Source organism: Pan troglodytes, chromosome 18, assembly GCF_028858775.2.
Source record: "Pan troglodytes isolate AG18354 chromosome 18, NHGRI_mPanTro3-v2.0_pri, whole genome shotgun sequence".
Taxonomy (NCBI): domain Eukaryota; kingdom Metazoa; phylum Chordata; class Mammalia; order Primates; family Hominidae; genus Pan; species Pan troglodytes.
In genome coordinates this window covers 66772012-66790501 of record NC_072416.2, presented here as the reverse complement: position 1 = coordinate 66790501, position 18490 = coordinate 66772012, and the positions used below count along the sequence as shown (strand labels likewise).

General features: G+C 49.1%; 1 protein-coding gene across 1 annotated transcript in view; it reads right to left on the bottom strand.

Moving 5' to 3' along the window:
• CDH1 (cadherin 1) overlaps positions 1 to 12107 on the bottom strand; it is a 97530-nt gene extending 85423 nt beyond the window's left edge. The window contains exons 1-2 of the mRNA XM_001168150.6: positions 11890 to 12107; positions 10929 to 11043 (exon numbers count right to left, since the gene is read on the bottom strand). Of these exons, the coding sequence (XP_001168150.1) occupies positions 10929 to 11043; positions 11890 to 11937 (163 nt within the window). The 5' untranslated portion in view covers positions 11938 to 12107. The remainder of the gene's footprint in view (positions 1 to 10928; positions 11044 to 11889) is intronic.
• Between the last annotated feature and the right edge of the window lie 6383 nt (positions 12108 to 18490).

Here is an 18490-nt window from a genome sequence, read left to right as displayed (position 1 = left end):
TGAGTAGGTCTCATTTGGAACAAGAGTTTCTTTAAGGCGGTTTCCCTGTCCCTACACTCCCAAGTCTTAAAGGCCAATATAAGTGGATTTTCTGGGACCCAGAGAGTTGAAAGAGACCGAAAGGAAGAGAAGCGCTGTTCAGCTAGCATTTATTTGGAAGTGAAGGTCAAGAGGGAAACCGGCTGAAACTGCCCATAAGCAAAAGACAAAAGAGACCTTCCAAAGGCAAAAAAAAAAAAAAAAAAAAAAAAAAAAAAAAAAAGCTGAATTCTAGCATCACAATCAAAATTAGTGAGAGGCAGGCCAGGCCTGGTGGCTCACACCTGTAATCCCAGCACTTCGAGAGGCCAAGATGGGAGGATTGCTTGAGCCCAGGAGTTCAAACCACTGCATTCTAGCCTGGGCAGCAGAGCAAGACTCTGTTTCTTAAAAAAAATCATAAAATAAATAAAATAAGTGAGATGAAAAAGGTACAATAACAGCTTCTCCAAAGGGAAGGAGGGAATTCGTTTCCTTTAGAAAGGTGAATCAAGTCCCACTGGAGATGCTGAGTTTGGCGTTTCCTTTAGAAAGGTGAATCAGGTCCCACTGGAGATGCCGAGTTTGGCAACAGTGTAGTAGAGGGAACAGGATGAGAGACCTGGTTTTGGAAGGAGAAAGGCCTGGCCTGCAGCCCCAGCACTGCCATCACCTGGCGGGGTGACTTGGTGGCAAGCAGTGCAACCTCCGAGCCTGATTCCTCTTCCACAGCAGGGGATGATGAAAATTCCCACCTTGGACTACAGGGAGGATTAACTGTCAAGTGTGCAAGGTCACTGGCAGGACCCACTCTCTAACCCTGTGCAAATGGACACAAATAGTTGTCTTTCATCTGCTGGCCACCTTCAAGTAAACACTCTCCAAACAAACACCTTCTATGATTTAATCCTCCAGCGTGTGAGGTCTCTGAAAACTCTCTGTATCTATTGACACAAGATTAAGGAAAAAAGACCACTCTCCTATACAAATCCTTCTTTAAACTGGTACTTCACATTATTCCAAGCACAGAGCTGACATTCCCAAATACCCCTTTGAAAACTCCACCTCTGGGTCCTTCAGACACTCAAACTCAACATATTCCTCACCAAAAACTAATTTTCCTCCCCTGAATTGTTCCTCTTTCTCCTCTGTTTCCAGTGTTGGTCCAAAGGAACATTCTGGAAGTTGCTGGCATTACTTCTTGTTTAGAACCACTTAGTTGCTGGAAACCTTCCCCCATATCAAAACTGTCTATTGGTAGGGCACGGTGGCTCATGCCTGTAATCCCAGCACTTTGCGAGGCCGAGGCAGGTGGATTGCTTGAGCCCAGGAGTTTGAGACCAGCCTGGCCAACATGGTGAAACCCTGTCTCTACTAAAAATACAAAAATTAGCCGGGTGTGTTGGCATGTGTCTGTAGTCTCAGCTACTCGAGAGACTGAGGTATGAGAATCATTTGAACCAGGGAGGCGGAGACTGCAGCAAGCTGAGATTGCGCCTCTGCACTCCAGCCTGGACAATAGAGCAAGATTCGGTCTAAGGAAGATATGTGTGGAGAGAGAGAGAGAGAACATACAGATACATTGCTGGGAGAAAAACAAGGTACAGAGCAGTGCTATCATATGCTATGCTTTGTGTAAAAGGATCATATGTTAGGAATTTACACTGGCATAAAGAAAGAAGACTATGCTTGTATTTCCATAAGGAAACACTGAAAAGGATACACAAGAGACTAATGAAATCGGTTCCCTGTGCCCCGGGGAAGAACTGGGTGAAGCGTGGATTGGGGTGGGAAGGAGACTTCACTGTCTGCCATACAGACATATATACAAGCTTTTTCATATATATATGTAGATGTATATTTAAACTTATTTTTTAACCGGGTGAATAATTTGCCTATGAAAAGCCCAGAAAGAGAAAACCCTCCATGACCCACGGCCCAAGGCCCAGAGGTACCCTGGCCCAGCTGCCTCTGCAGCCTCATCCTGGGACCCTCTCCTCCCTCCTCCTTCTGTGTCCAGGAAGGCACGGCTCCAGTCTTCTGCCTCCATGACCCTGCCACACCTTTGGGCACCCCACTTCCTCCTCCTGGAGTGCCCTTTCCCTTTCCTTGCATGGAAGACACCCTCTTACTCATCAAGGCCCAGCAGGTGAAGCTGACCACTCCTGGCATCCTCTGAACACATTCTCACTCCAGTGGCATTCTTGGAGCCTACTGGAATTACCTGCTGAGAGGTCTCTCTTGGAGCTTTTCTGGAATCTCCCTGAGTGTAGGGGGTGAGTCTTAGGCCTGGGTGCACTGGATACTTCTTTGGGTCCCCCACTCCCACACCCATCCACCCCACTTTGGTGTGTTTGTTTGTTTGTTTGTTGAGATGGAGTATCGCTCTGTTGCCCAGGCTAGAGTGCAATGGCACAATCTCCGCTCATTGCAACCTCCGCCTCCCAGATTCAAGTGATTCTCCTGCCTCAGCCTCCCAAGTAGCTGGGATTACAGGCATGCACCACCACGCCCGGCTAGCTTTTTTTACATTTAGCAGAAACGGGGTTTCACCATATTGGCCAGGATGGTTTTAAACTCCTGACCTCAAGTGATCCTCCCACCTTGGCCTCCCAAAGTGCTGGGATTACAGGCATGAGCCACTGCACCCAGCCTCCCATCCAACCCTCTTTGCATCCATAGAGTTCTCAATCCTGGGCATGGCAGAAGCACCAGCCTATCCCTCCCTGATCAAGGGTGTGCCCTGGGATCCCTGGCCTTGGGCTGGACAACCAGGTGCCCACATCCTGGATGGGGTATTTACTCATCGAACATCTAGCCCCTGGGATTGTCCAGGGAAATGCATTGAGTGGCAGCAGATATCTGAGGAGCTTCCTTATTTATTTAATTTATTTAGAGATGGAGTCTCGCTCTGTTGCCCAGGCTAGGGTGCAGTGGCACAATCTCGGCTCACTGCATCCTCCACCTCCCGTGTTCAAGCAATTCTTCTGCCTCAGCCTCCCAAGTAGCAGGGATTACAGGCGCATGCCACCACGCCCAGCTGAATTTTTGTATTTTTAGTAGAGATGGGGTTTCACCGCGTTGGTCAAGCTAGTCTCAAACTCCTGACCTCATGATCTGCCCGCCTCGGCCTCCCTAAGTGCAGATTACAGGCGTAAGCCACCGCGCCTGGCCTGAGGAGCTTTTAAAAATGTCAAATTCAAGGCTGGTGTGGTGGCTCACGCGTGCGATCCCAGCACTTTGGGAGGTTGAGGCAGGCAGATCACCTGAGGTCAGGAGCTTGAGACCAGACTGGCCAACATGGTGAAACCCTGTCTCTACAAAAATACAAAAAAAATTGCCAGGCGTAGTGGTGCATGCCTGTAATCCCAGCTACTTGGGAGGCTGAGGCATGAGAATTGCTTGAAGCCAGAAGGCGGAGGTTGCAGTGAACTGAGATCATGTCATTGCACTCCAGCCTGGGTGACAGAGCAAGACTTCATCCCAAAAAATAAATGAGTAAGTAAATGTCAAGTTCAGATCTCCACCCTCGGAGACTGGCTCTCAGTGAATCTGCAAGAGGGCAAGTCTGCATGAAGTGCCCCAGGTGATTTGATTTTTAGCCACAAGGATCTCAGAGGCTGGGACAGAGCGTTTTTGGCAGCAGGAGAACAGACAGGTATTCTTAGGCATGTGCATCATGAAATATATATATATATATATATATATATACACACGTATATATATATACACACACGTATATATATATACACACGTATATATATATATACGCGTATATATATACGCGTATATATATACACGTATATATATACACGTATATATATATACGCGTATATATATATACACGTATATATATATATATATATATATACACGTATATATATATATATATTTTTTTTTTTTTGAGACAGGATCTCTATCAGCTGGAGTGCCGTGGTGCAATCATGGCTTACTGCAGCCTCGACCTCCCGGGCTTCACGCAATCCCCCCACCTCAGCCTCCTGAGTAGTTGGGACTACATGCACATGCCACCACGCCCAGCAAATTTTTGCATTTTTTTGATGCTAGTACCACAGGTGCACGCCACCATACCTGGCTAAATTTTTTTTTAAATCTTTGTAGAGATGGGGGTCTCGCCATGTTGCCCAGGCTGGTCTCAAACTCCTGGGCTCAAGTAATCCTGCGGCCTTGGCCTCCCAAAGCACTGGGATTACAGGTGTGAGCCACAGCATCTATCTGGCCTGAAAAACTTTTAAAAGCCAAGCAGAAGCTGACAAGTTCAAGATCATTCCTACTCCCCCGGCCCTAGCTGCGCCTTGCCCCACTCCTCCCACCCCATTCTACACAACCACCACGAGCAGGTCCCCTTTCCTAAGCCACAACAAACCCGTTCCAGTCCACCCTGAGCACCCTGCACAGTGGCAAGCAAAAAAACGCCAGTTTCTTCCTAACAAGGCACTAGGCTTAGTCACTGTTTGCAGTGCACTGTTTGCTTAACACAGAAGCAGGCAGGGTGAAGAAACTGGTTTGGCTGGTTTGCTGGGTGAGAGGGAGCGCAGGGGATCTTTTGAACCAAACGTAAAACATGGGAGACTTTCAAACAGACAGCACCAAGTCCTCCTGGGGCTCTAATATTTCATATTCACTGAACGCTTGACATACCATCCTATGATGTCTCCGTGCTATTATGCTCATTTTACGGAGAGGGAAACTAAGTCCTTGGCTGACATCCCTAGGCTGGGAAGGGACATTGTCTGGATTGAAATCTAGGCAGTCTGATTCAAGAACCTTCTGAATTTGGGGAAGATGCCACCCAAATCTTGGGCAGAAGTGGAGGATTGGAGGCAGGTAAGAGGAAGGAAGGAGGAAGATGAAAAGTGCAGAAAGGGAGGAGGCCTAAACCCCAGTCCCCCAAGAGTAACAAGAACAAGCTGGGACACTGAGATCCCTGGCCTAGGGAAACTTACATTAACAAAGAGGAAGAGAGAAAGAAAGAGAGATGGCTAGAGATGGGGATAGAGAGAGAAAGAGTGAACATGCACCACAGATTTCTTTTTATTTGACCAAAGGTGGAAAACACTTAAAAATGGCTATATGCCCTCCCATTTCCAGACTCAGGTTTGAGATCTCCCTGCCTGCCCTCCACAGCTGTTCAGAGGAAAGCTATGAACACAGTATCCCCAGCACACACAGAGCATAATGGAAGGTTCTAACCGACCAAATTCTTCCCTGCCCATTTACAATCAACCTTAAGGGCTGGACCAAGTCCATAGAGTTTGAGAGGGAAAAATATTGGCCAAGATAGTGATTTATTCATGTGTTCATTCATTTGCTCAAAATAACATTGAGAGTTTACTGTGTCCCTAAGAAATATCAACTACTGTTGAAAATATTCTCTCTACTTTCTCTCTTTACATTCCTGCCCATTGGCATGTATGTTCCGTCCAATCTGCCATAACCTCAGGGTCTAGCCCGGTGCTAACACACAACAGGCACTCACTTTTGTGAACTAAATGAATGTACATACTTAATTCTCATAATAGATCAATAAGTATTACCGCCCCATTTTACAGGTGGGGAAACTGAGACTCATAGAAGTAAAGTGACTTATTCAAAGTCAAATAGCTAGTGGCTAAAATTCAAACCTAGTTTCCTGTACTTCCTCGCTGAAGGATCCTAAACAGCCACTGCTGAACGATTTCATTCTCCTTTTTGAAAGCCTTGTGCCCTCAAAGGAGATAGAGCTGAGGCAGGATAGAAACCCAGGAAGGGGCCCGGCTTGGTGGCTCACGCCTGTAATCCCAGCACTTAGGGAGGCTGAGGCAGGTAGACCACTTTGAGCCCAGGAGTTCAAGACCAGCCTGACATCATGGTGAAACCCCGAATCTACTAAAAATACAAAAATTAGCTGGGCGTGCTTCTGCGTGCCTATAATCCCAGCTACTCAGGAGGGTGAGGCTGGAGAATCACTTGAACATGGCAGGCGGGGGTTGCAGTGAGCTGAGGTCCTACCTCTCTACACTCCAGCCTGAGCGACGGAGTGACACTCCGTCTCAAAAAGAAAGAAAGAAAGAAAGAAAGAAAGAAAGAAAGAAAGAAAGAAAGAAAGAAAGAAAGAAAGAAAGAAAGAAAGAAAGAAAGAAGCCCAGCAAGGATTGGATTGGGACAGGTGCCTCTCGGGGATTTTAGGGTTTGGGCAGCTTCTGGGAGATACAAGAGCTTCAGCCTCTGGCGTATCTGGGGCTACCTTGGAAGGGAATGTGTAACAGACACAAGGTGAGCATTTTGGAAGAAAAGCCTCACCCAATAAAAAGCCCTGGAGAGCAAACAGGGATTTCCATAACCACCTGGCAGAGAGGGGCAGGCAGGGCCCCACTGGGAGGAAGCAGCAGCCTGCCTTCCTTACATGGCCTTGCCGGGCCCAAGACTTTCCACCTCCGCACTTCCAGAGACACAAAGGCAAGGCCAGGAGGGCGGCCCACTGGTCTTCTTTCCCAGTAAGCTCAGATCAACCTTTGTCACAGACATGAGTAATTGGGGAAGTGACTTTTACGAGTTTGAGGGGTAGGGGGTGGGGATCTGATGATGTAAGGTGATCCCAAAGCTGGTTTCTGGGTTTGCTTTTTAAAAGTCTAATTGTATTAGGGAGGCTGCATACTGTTTTCTGAAACGTTCAGCACATCCTTCAGAAAGGAGGGGAAATGGCCGGGCACAGTGGCTCATGCCTGTAATCCCAGCACTTTGGGAGGCCAAGGTGGGCGGATCACCTGAGGCCAGTAGTTTGCCCAGCCTGGGCAACAAGAGCAAAACTCCAGATTGTAGACCAGCCTAACCAACATGGTGAAACCCTGTCTCTACTAAAAATACAAAAATTAGCCAGGCATGGAGGCACACACCTGTAGTCCCAGCTACTCGGGAGGCTGAGGCAGGAGAATCACTGGAACCTGGGAGGCAGAGGTTGCAGTGAGCCGAGATCACGTCACTGCACTCCAGTCTGGGCAACAGAGCGAGACTCCGTCTCAAAAAAAAAGGAGGGGAAATGGGTGTATTTAATCCACAAAGTTTGGGTGCCTGTGAACTAGGTCAACCCCTCAAGCAGCCAAACCTCAACAATGAAATATAGGCCCTGTGTTTCCAAGGCCAGATTGCAGAGCAAGCAAAGGAAGAAAACAATCACTGGGAAAGCCTGCCAGCTTTTCTTTTTTCCACGCCTGAGTCAACTTACAGCTGTGGTTACTAGGCTAATACTTCAGAGATCTCAAACTGTCTAATAGCCTGGGTTTCTCAGACCGGTGTGTGCTATGAAGAAGGAAAATAAGCAGCAACTCTAAAGGACTGGTTTATTAGCCAGGCATGGTGACTCACACATGTAATCCCAACACTTTGGGAGGCCGAGGCAGGCGGACCACCTGAGGTCAGGAGTTCGAGACCAGCCTGACCAATATGATGAAATCCTGTCTCTACTAAAAATACAAAGGCATGGTGGCATGTGCCTGTAATCCCAGCTGCTCAGGAGGCTGAGACAAGAGAATCGCTTGAACTGAGGAGGCAGAGGTTGCAGTGAGACAAGATCGCACCTCTGCACTCCAGGCTGGGCGGCAAGAGCAAAACTCGGTCTCAAAACAAAAACTGGTTTATTACAGTTGAGTTTGGTTTTTCTTTTTTTTTTTTTTTAAAGGTCTTCATTCTAGAAGCTGGAGAGAAACCAATGGAATAAATACAAGGTTGAGATCATGGGGTCAGCCACAGCATGGGGCAGAGGAATGACCCTAGCAAACACTCCAAAGTCCCCTGAGTTAAGACCCTACAGCTGCCTGTGCACAAAAAGTGACAGGTTTCAAGTTTCAAAATTCCCATGGAGTAAATTCTCCATGAAGCCAATGTCTAAACCTGGTGCCAATGTTACATCCATCCCTTCACTTCCGTGCACTGTCCAAAGAGAGTCAGGCCACATCCCAAGTCCTAGCGGCCTTTTAAAATCACAAGCCAGTTCCTCAGATTGAACGTGTGATTTTACCAGAAGGGCACTTCCATCCTGGGGCGATTCCACATTGGACTGGTACAAGGAGACCCCACAGTCCAAAAAAGCCAAAACAAATATTAAATGTCAGGAAATCTGTTGTGTGGGGGTGGGGGTCTGTGAACATAAAGGGAACTGAAACCAACCACACCAGAGGCCTGCGGATTCTGTGTGAAGGCTGCCTCTTCCCACTAAATCACCAGCCCCAGGGTCCCCCGCCACCTCCCCCGGGTCTGACCCATCTCCATCATCACCACCCCCTCTCGGAGGTCCCACCCTATCAACACCTCCATTCTCAGCTTACTTCACGTTGGACACTAATTCCCCAAACACCTTTTTTCTTTGTTTTTGTTTTTTCAGGTTATTGAGGTGAAAAACAAGGAGAAAAAGGAAGAGAAAAGACCAACTGCGGATACTTCAGATTACAGAATTGCTTTATGCCTCAGTTTCCTCACTTGCAAAGTAGAAAGAATAACAGTGCCCACCCTCCTAACGTTCTAGTGAAGACTAAATGAGGTAAAATGTGAAGCACTTGCCCCAGAGTCTGAGGCAAAATTGAATACGTGTCACTATTAATTATTAACATATTAGTGTTAATATGTAATAATATTATTGGTCAGACACAGGAGCTTAGAAGGGAGAAATAAAAACCAGACCAACCCACCCTTGGTGCTACCAAATATCTTGGTGCAGGAAAACAAAGTCACCAGCCTTAGCACTGGGACACCCCAGACGCATGCTCAGATACAAGCTTGTTTCTAGCCCCTGCCTTGCTCTCCAAGACTGGATCAAGTTTGCCTTCCCCGAGAAGCCACTCCTCAATGCCCACTGACATCAAAATATCCAATCCCCAGCACTCTGGGAGGCCAAGGCGGGTGAATCACTTGAGCCCAGGAGTTAGAGATAACTTCTGATCCAATAGAAAGCTCTAGAGCACACAGAGCAAATATACTTCATCAGTCGAGCTGTAGTTTCTCTGTAAAAAACTTCGAACGACTTCCAAAGTTCAAAAAAAAAAATGTAAAGACAACAGCATGATTGCTAAAGATTCATGTGGTCAAAGACTGGAAGAATGACACAGTGGAGGTGTTCCCTCAGGGGAATTGTGGGTGATTTCTCTTAAAAAAAAAAAATGCCTCTTATTGTGATACCCAATCAAGTAAAATCATGAGAGAGGAGAAAGTGGTTTGATATAAAGGAAGCACTTGGGATTCAGTGAAACCAGAAGAGAAACTAGCCCCTTCCCTTGCTCCCTGGACAACAGTCAAGTGGAACAAAGCAAACTCTAGATTATCACAACGATAAGGCCTAGAAGTACATTGGGTGTATGCATTTTCATCCTGAGTCAGAACTACCATGCTTTTTTAAAATAAAGATCATTATTCCTGGCCAGGCGTGCTGGCTCATGCCTGTAATCCCAGCACTTTGGGAGATTGAGGCAGGTGGGTCACCTGAGGTCAGGAGTTCCAGACCAGCCTGGCCAACATGGTGAAACCCCTTCTCTGCTAAAACTACAAAAAATTAGCTGGGCATGGTGGTGGCACCTGTAATCCCAGCTACTCAGGAGGCTGAGGCAGGAGAATCACTTGAACCTGGGAGCCAGAGGTGGCAGTGAGCCGAGATCACGCCATTACACTCCAGCCTGGGCAACAAGAGTAAAACTCCATCTCAAAAAAAAAAAAAAAAAAAAAAAAATCATTATTCCTTGGGGGAAACAGTACCTGTATCAAGATGTTTTGGTCCAGGCACAGTCTCTCAGGCCTGCAATCCCAGCACTTTGAGAGGCTGAGACAGAAGGATCCTTTGAGCCCAAGAGTTCAACACCAGCATGGGCAACATGGAGAGACTCCTGTCTCTAAAAAAAATTTATTTTTTATTTATTTTTTGAGACGGAGTCTTGCTCTGTCACCCAGGTTGGAGTGCTGTGGCACTATCTCAGCTCACTGCAACCTCCGCCTCCTGGGTTTAAGCAATTCTCCTGCCTCAGCCTCCTGAGTAGCTAGGATTACAGGCACACGCCACCATGCCCGGCTAATTTTTATATTTTTATTTAGTAGAGATGGGGTTTCACCATGTTGGCCAGGCTGGTCTCAAACTCCTGACCTTGTGATCCGCCCACCTCGGCCTCCCAAAGTGCTGGGATTACAGGCGTTAGCCACTGCGCCCAGCCTAAAAAAAAGTTAAAATTATCCAGGTGTGGTGGCACATGCCCATGATAAGCAGCTACTAGGGAGGCTGAGATGGGAAGGATCACTTGAGCCCAGAGGATGGAGGCTGCAGTAAGCTATGATTGTGCCACTGCACTCCAGCTTGGGCAACAGAGCAAGACCCTGTCTTTAAAAAAAAAAAAAAAAAAAAAAAAAAAAAAGCTTTTATATCTATAAACAAAAGCCACAGCCCAGTAACCAAGGGAGGGCTGCTCTTCAGTCATCCCAGAGATGGTGCTTAATGGGGCCTGGGAGTCAGATCCCAGTTCAGATATCTGCTCTGCTGACCCTGAGCAAGTGGACGTCACTCTCTTAGCCTCGGTTTGCTCAACTGTAAAACGGGAATACTCCTGCCAGGCCTTCCCACCCACCAGGTTTTTGCGGTCTGAAATGGGAGACTGTCTCTGCAGTGCTGAGGGCAATAAGAGAAATACGAAGGCTTCTAATAAGTGCCCTCAACCTCCTCTTCTTTATAACATAGTCAACAACCAGGCAGGGTTACCCCCTCCACAATGTTCAGTCGTAAACGTTTGGATCCCCAAATCTGCGTAAATTCCAAGGGGTGTCGTTTGAGCCAAGGAGGGACCTTGCCCACTGCAACCCAGGGGTGTGGGAGTGCAATTTCTCGGCCCCTTTCCAACCCCTCCCTACTCCGCCCAGGGACACCGGCAGCGCGCCCTCACCTCTGCCCAGGACGCGGCCTCTCTCCAGGTGGAGCCGGGGCACCGTGAACGTGTAGCTCTCGGCGTCAAAGCCAGGGTGGCAGGGCTCCGGCTCCTGGCAGAGCCAAGAGGAGACCTGGGGTGGGAGAAAGGTAGATGGAACCGGGTGACTCGGAGGGTTCCCTCCTGCTCACCGAAACCAACAGCGCCGCCCCTCCCTCGCTCCCGGCGTCGGGATTGGGGGAGGACCCCAGCCCGCAGCCCCGGGACGGGCGGGCAGCGGCGTCACCCTCCCCCACCCCGAAACCTACGGCCGCCGAGCCCCCAGGAACTCCCGGGAGGGGGCCGCCGAGTCACCCCCTCGAGACCTAGCCCACCGTTCCCTTTCAGTCTCCTTTCTCATTTTATTGGAGATGTCTTTATTCTCCAGGACCCCACTTTCCTTAGACCGGGAATGCACCACTCCTCAGAGCGAGGGGCGCTCCCACCTCCTCCGACCCCACTTTCTTATCCCCGGGACCCTCACTCCTATTTACGACATTTCTTGGCATGGCAGGTGCCTTTATTTCTACGAATGCCCCTCTCCTTCCCTCGAGGATCGTCCCCACGACTCCTGGCTCCCCCTCGACTTGCACCGGGGCACCCCTTCTCCACACCCCACCCCCTACACCCCGCTTCACGCCCCCACCGCCCGCGCGAGCCCACCCCGCGGACTCCGCGGCCAGACGCCCCCGCCTCGGTCTGCGCTGGAGGGGGCAGGAAAGCCGCGCTCGCCCCTCACCACCCACGCCCCACTCCCATCACTGGGGGGTACGGAGCGCGCGAGGCTTCCAGGCCGCTCCGCTCCTCAGGACCCGAACTTTCTTGGAAGAAGGGAAGCGGTGACGACGGGAGAGGAAGGGGCGCAGGGCTGGGGCACGGGGCTGGGGCGCGGAGCTTGCGGCCCGAATGCGTCCCTCGCAAGTCAGGGGATCCGAGGTACCTGCAGCAGCAGCAGCAGCGCTGAGAGGCTGCGGCTCCAAGGGCCCATGGCTGGCCGGGGACGCCGAGAGAGGGCAGGCGCCGGGTGCGGTCGGGTCGGGCCGGGCTGGAGCGGGCTGGAGTCTGAACTGACTTCCGCAAGCTCACAGGTGCTTTGCAGTTCCGACGCCACTGAGAGAGGGTGCGCGGCTGCCGCCAGGTGAGCCCCGGAGGCACCGCCCCCCGTACCGCTGATTGGCTGAGGGTTCACCTGCCGGCCACAGCCAATCAGCAGCGCGGACCCCTCCCCAGGGCGGAGCTGACGGCCCGCCCACCCAGCCTCGCATAGATGCGGTGACCCTCTAGTCTGCAGTTGCTAGGGTCTAGGTGGGTTATGGGACCTGTACGGTTCTGATTCCACTGGGTTCGAATCCCAGCCCCGCCCGTGGCTCACTAAGACCTGGGATCAGAAAGGGCTTTTACACTTGGCTGAGTTCTTTTGTTTTTTGGGGTTTTTTGTTTGTTTGTTCGTTTTGGAGATGGGGTCTCACTCTTTCACCCAAGCTGGAGTGCAGTGGTGCGATCACAGCTCACTGCAGCCTCGAACTCCTGGGCTCAAGCGGTCCTCTGGCCCCAGCCTCTCTAGTAGCTGGGAGTACAGGTGCACACCACCACGCCAGGCTAATTTTTTTTTTCTTTTGTCTTTTTGTAGAGAGACGAGTCGGGGCGGACAGGGGCAGTGGGGGCGCTGTGTCTCCCTGTATTGCCCAGCCTGGTCTCGAACTCCTGGGCTGAAGCGATCCTCCTGCCTTGGCCTCCCAAAGTGCTAGGATTACAGGTGTGAGCCATGAGCCACTGAGCTAGCAGCCTAATTTTTTGTTTGTTTGTTTGTTTTGTATTTTTTGAGACGGAGTCTCGCTCTGTCTTGCCCAGGCTGGAGTGCAGTGGCACGATCTCAGCTCACTGCAACCTCTGCCTGCCGGGTTCAAGAGACTCTCCTGTCTCAGCCTATTGAGTAGCTGGGACTACAGGCGTGTGCCACCACACCGGCTAATTTTGTATTTTTAGTACAGACGGGGTTTCACCATGTTGGCCAGGCTGGTCTGGAACTCCTGACCTCAGGTGATCCACCCTCTTCAGCCTCCTGAAGTGTTGGGATTACAGGCGTGAGCCACTGCACTCTGCCTCGAGCAGCCTAATTTTTAAAAAAATTTTTCTAGAGAGGGGATCTCACTATGTTGCCGAGGCTGATCTCAAATTTCTGACCTCAGGCGATCCTCCTGCCTCAGCCCCTTTATTGAGTTCTCATTTTATAATCTAGTCTTTTTTAACTGTAGAGCTTCATGGGTTAGTGAGTCAGCAAATTGATTCCCTAGGTCAGGACCACCTCCCAAAGCCTCAGTTTCTCCACCCTCCTAATGGGAATAATGATCAGAAATGTCTCCCTATGCTGTTGTGGGACTCCCATATAATTAAAATGACAAATGTTTCTTGAGCCATAAATGCTCTGTACAGAAGTGAGGGGTAAAAATAGTAACAATAGGGCCAGGCATGGTGGCTCACGCCTGTAATCCCAGCACTTTGGGAGGCCGAGGCGGGCAGATCACGAGGTCAGGAGATTGAGACCATCCTGGCTAACACAGTGAAACCCTGTCTCTACTAAAAATACAAAAAATTAGCCAGGCGTGGTGGTGGGCGCCTGTAGTCCCAGCTACTCGGGAGGCTGAGGCAGGAGAATGGCATGAACCTGGGAGGTGGAGCTTGCAGTGAGCCGAGATCGCGCCACTGTACTCCAGCCTGGGTGACAGAGCAAGACTCTGTCTCAAAAAAAAAAAAAAAAAAAAAAAAAAAAAGTAACAATAGGTGCTGGACATTGAAGATTACTGTACCAGTCTCTGTGCTAAGCATTTGACACTGACCAGCTCTTTTTTTTTGAGACGGAGTCCTGCTCTGTCGCCCAGACTGGAGTGCAATGGTGTGTTCTTGGCTCACTGCAACCTTCGCCTCTTGGGTTCAAGAGGTTCTCCTCTATCAGCCTCCTGAGTAGCTGGGATTACAGGCATGCGCCACCACGACTGGCTAATTTTTGTATTTTTAGTAGAGACAGGGTTTCTTCATGTTGGCCAGGCTGGTCTTGAACTCCTGTCCTCAGATGATCCACCTGCCTCAGCCTCCCAAAGTGCTGGGATTACAGGCATGAGCCACCGTGCCCAGCCACTGACCAGCTCATTTAAGCTCATTTCAAAACAACCCAAGAGCTGTATTATTATTCCCATATGATAGATGGGCAACTGAAGCTTAGAGAGATTGAGGCCAATGAGAGGTGGCGCAGGACTGGAACCAACCTCTCTGATTCCAGGGCCTTTCTTTTAACAATCAGCTTCATCTCATGTGGTCCCAGTCTTCCAGCTGGAGCTGCAGTTTTCAGTCTGTTTTTTGATGTTGACCTGGAAAAGACCTTTAGAGTTCACCCAAACCTATGATTTGCAAATAACTTGTTCAATGTCACATAGGCAGGTCAATGTCAAAGCCAAAGACCAAAACCCAGGATCTTCTGACCCCCAGAGTGGGGCTTTTAATGCCACAGCCACACCATGGCCACCACCACCTTCTCCAGAGAATTCTGTCCCCAGTGAAATAATTTTAGGATCAAAAATAGAATAAATAGGGGCGAAAGGTCTCAGGTCCTGGGCCAGTGGCCCTCCAGCACCCGCCGTCCTCCATCAAAAGACAAAACAGAATAGACAGGCAAATGTTAGGTTAGACAACTTCCCTGTCTGACTCCCTGTGGCCAGCCACGTCTGGGTGGCTTGTCTACCCCGACAAGGGCACCTCCTTTCCCTTTATCCTGCAAGCATGGTTAGAACTACACAGCATTAAGTGGAGTCAGCCACTCACTAGCCCTGTGACCTTCGGGAAGTCAGTGTTCTCCTTTGTATAAGTGAATTGGCATGAGCTAATACAAAAACAATCACTAAGCAGAGTTCTTGGCTCATCATAGCAACTGCTCAATAAATATTTGGAGTAGGGGTTACTCTTTCAAAAGGCCCACCCCCTATTTCGCTTCCTCCTGGGGAAAGCCATGTTTGGAATATTTCACCCAGAGCTAAAGGTGCCTCTGAGTCCATCAAGTAATTTCTCAAATGCAGACGATTTCTGGGCAGCTCAGCACCGCCCCCCCCAACAACCTGTCCCCTCAATTTTAATGAGTTTCCAATCAGGTCTTTTGGATGTCGTATTTTGGCTCCCTCTGCTCTTAACCCACCAGGAGGCTCAGAGGGAGAAGGCTCCGGTATTTCCTTTCCCACTAGGATCGTGCCTTGAACAAGATAATGGAAATACAGAAAGAGGCGTTTCCCCCATGGGGCTGTACTGTCTGCTTATTTTTTTCCTCTCAGTTATGTAAAAATACATATTTTATACCATCGCTGGGCCCAGGGAGCCTTTAGGGCTTTACTTTCTTCTACCCAGCAAGCCTTGGCCTCGTAACTCTGCAGCGACTCTCATCGACTCTTCCATTACACTCTGATAATTCAATAAAAAGGATTTTAGAAAACAATTAGGGGCAGCAAAGTCAGGTCAGGCCTGATGCATTCTTCAGACTTCTCGGCAAGTCCTTCTCCAAGCTCCAAAGACAGTAGATCAGGTGTCCAGGGTGAGGCGGGAACACAGAGGGGCTCCTTGTGGAAGACAGGTGCTGTGTGACTTTCGCAACACACTGAATTGCTTCTCTGTTTCCTATTTATTTATTTAGTGACAAGGTCTTGCTCTGTTGCCCCGGCTGGAGTGCAATGGCGCGATCTCGGCTCACTGCAGTCTCTGCCTCCCAGGTTCAAGAGATTCTTGTGCCTCAGCCTCCTGAGTAGCTGAGATTACAGACACACGTCACCACGCCTGGCTAATTTTTGTATTTTAGTAGAGACGGGATTTCGCCATGTTGGCCAGGCTGGTCTCAAACTCCTGACCTCAAGTGATCCACCTACCTCAGCCTCCCAAAGTGCTGGGATTACAGGTGTGAGCCACTGTGCCCGCCCTCTGTTTTCTCTTGTATCAAACAGGGATACCTCAGCAGGCCTGGTGGCTCACAACTGTAGTCGCAGCACTTTGGGAGGCTAGTTGGGAGGTGAGAAGATTACTTGAGCCCAGGAGTTTGAGACCAGTCTGGGCAACATGGTGAAACCCCATCTCCCCAACAAATATTATTTTGAATTAGCTGGGCATGGCAGTGCATGCCTGTAGTCCCAGCTACTCTGGAGGCTGAGGTAGGAGGATCATTTGAGCACAGGAGCCACTTCACTCCAGCCTGGATTCACTTCTGGCTCTGCCATTAGTTGAGAAGCATAAGTCATTTTATCTCCACCATCTTGGTTTCCTCATCTGTAAAATGGGAGTGTTGATAGCACTTAATTCATAAGGTTCTTGTAAACACTCTGCAAAGGTGAGTGATTAGCCCTCTTGGCCCAATACATTCCCTTCCCAGTTCTGGGAAAAATTGTGAGCTGCTTGGAGCCTCCCCTCCCCCAGGCTCTCCTTCCCCCACCCCCGCCACTAAAGCTCCTCAGGTTATCTCTTGCATCTACTGGAAAAAATTCTTTCATGAGGTCCAGCTCGTCATTTCGAACCTCCCAGGGCCATTTGCACTTTAAAGAGGGCCCTAGAGAAAGACTTTTCTTCTTTCAAAGGAGTTGTAAATGCTGTCCAGGGCTTTTAACCTGGTGTCTGTGGATGGGCTCTGGTGGGGTCCCTGAATCCCCTGAGACTGTACACAAACCTGTCCGTGCAGGTGATAAGGTCCATTGCTTTCCTAACATCTCAACTGGGGAAAACCCAAACTCCAGGAGTTGAGCTTTCTCTGAGATCTTGCTGAGATCCAGCGCTAACAGTGGAATTTCAGGCATCACTGGGGAAAAGAAATGTTTGGCCAGAGGCCTTGCCCTTCAGATCACCGCAGATAGATAAGAGACCCTGTCACCTGGCAGATAACAGACCCCGCATGATGGGATCACAGACTCCAGGTTTCCTTATGGCAGAGGACAGACTTTCACTTCCTGGGTGTTTTGGCCACTGGCCTGCCTGGAGGCTAAAGATTAATCCTTCAGGCAGTCTTGTCCCTTTCATCTCCTGGCAAGGGGTGCAGTCATAGGGTTCAGACTGGGGTGGGAGGTGCCCCTCTCCAGACCTCTGCTGAGAAGAGTCCAACCGCCAGCCCACTGGGGAGGAATCCCCAGAGAAACTGGAATTGCTAGGGATTACAGCCTGATCAGGCTCCTGGCTAGGTAGGGTAGAGGAGGCTCCCTTCCTGCTGCTCCTAGAGGCTCCTGACACCTCTGCTGGGCTGGGCTGCCTGCCAGCATGGAGGGGCGGGAACTGGCTATACCGCCTCCAGTTGAAACGGTGCTAACTGATAGGGGTGCCGCCCTTCCAGTCTGCAAAAAAAAAAAAAAACAGTTTTATTTCAAACACAAAGTAAAGAAAATAGTGTAACACACACTACATATAGTATAATGAAACCACAGGTATTCATCACCCAGCCCCAACAGTAGTTTTTTGCAATTTTTAAAGTTTTTGTAAACTTTGTAATTGTACCAAATCTTCTTTCATCTTTCTACCTTTGCATTTTTATTTTTGTCTTTGCAGAATTTTTTGTTTGTTTGTTTTCAAGACAGGATCTAACTCTGTCACCCCGGCTGGAGTACAGTGGCCCAATCTCGGCTCACTGCAGCCATTACCTCCTGGGCTCAAGCCAATCCTCCCACCTCAGCCTCCCAAGTAGCTGAGAAGGCAGGCATGAGCCACCACACCAGGTTAATTTTTGTATTTTTTGTAGAGACGGGGTTTCATCTTGTTGCCCAGGCTGGTCTCAAACTCCTGAGCTCAAACAATCCACCTGCCTCGGCCTCCCAAAGTGCTGGGATTACAAACATGAGCCATCACGCCCAAATTGTATATATATATGTGTGTGTGTGTGTGCGTGTGTGTATATGTGTGTGTATATATATGTGTATATACGTGTGTGTATATATGTATACATATATATATATATATATTTTTTTTTTGAGACGGAGTTTCACTCTTGTTGCCCAGGCTGGAGTGCTGGAGTGCAATGGCGTGATCTCGGCTCACTGCAACCTCTGCCTTCTGGGTTCAAACCATTCTCCTGCCTCAGCCTCCCAAGTAGCTGGGATTACAGGCATGCGCCACCACACCTGGCTAATTATTCTATTTTTAGTAGAGACAGGGTTTCACCATGTTGGTCATCCTGGTCTTGAACTCCAGCCCTAATATATATATATAATTATTTTTTATAATTATATATGTATTTTATAATTATATATATTTTTATAATTTTATATATATATATATATATATATATATTTTTTTTTTTTTGAGACGGAGTTTCCCTCTTGTTGTCCAGGCTGGAGTGCAATGGTAAAATATTGGCTCACCACAACCTCAGCCTCTTGGATTCAAGCCATTCTCCTGCCTCAGCCTCCTCAGTAGCTGGGACTACAGGCATGCACCACCACGCCTGGCTAATTTTGTATTTTTAGTAGAGACGGGGTTTCTCCATGTTGGTCAGGTTGGTCTCGAACTCCCGACCTCAGGTGATCCACCCACCTTGG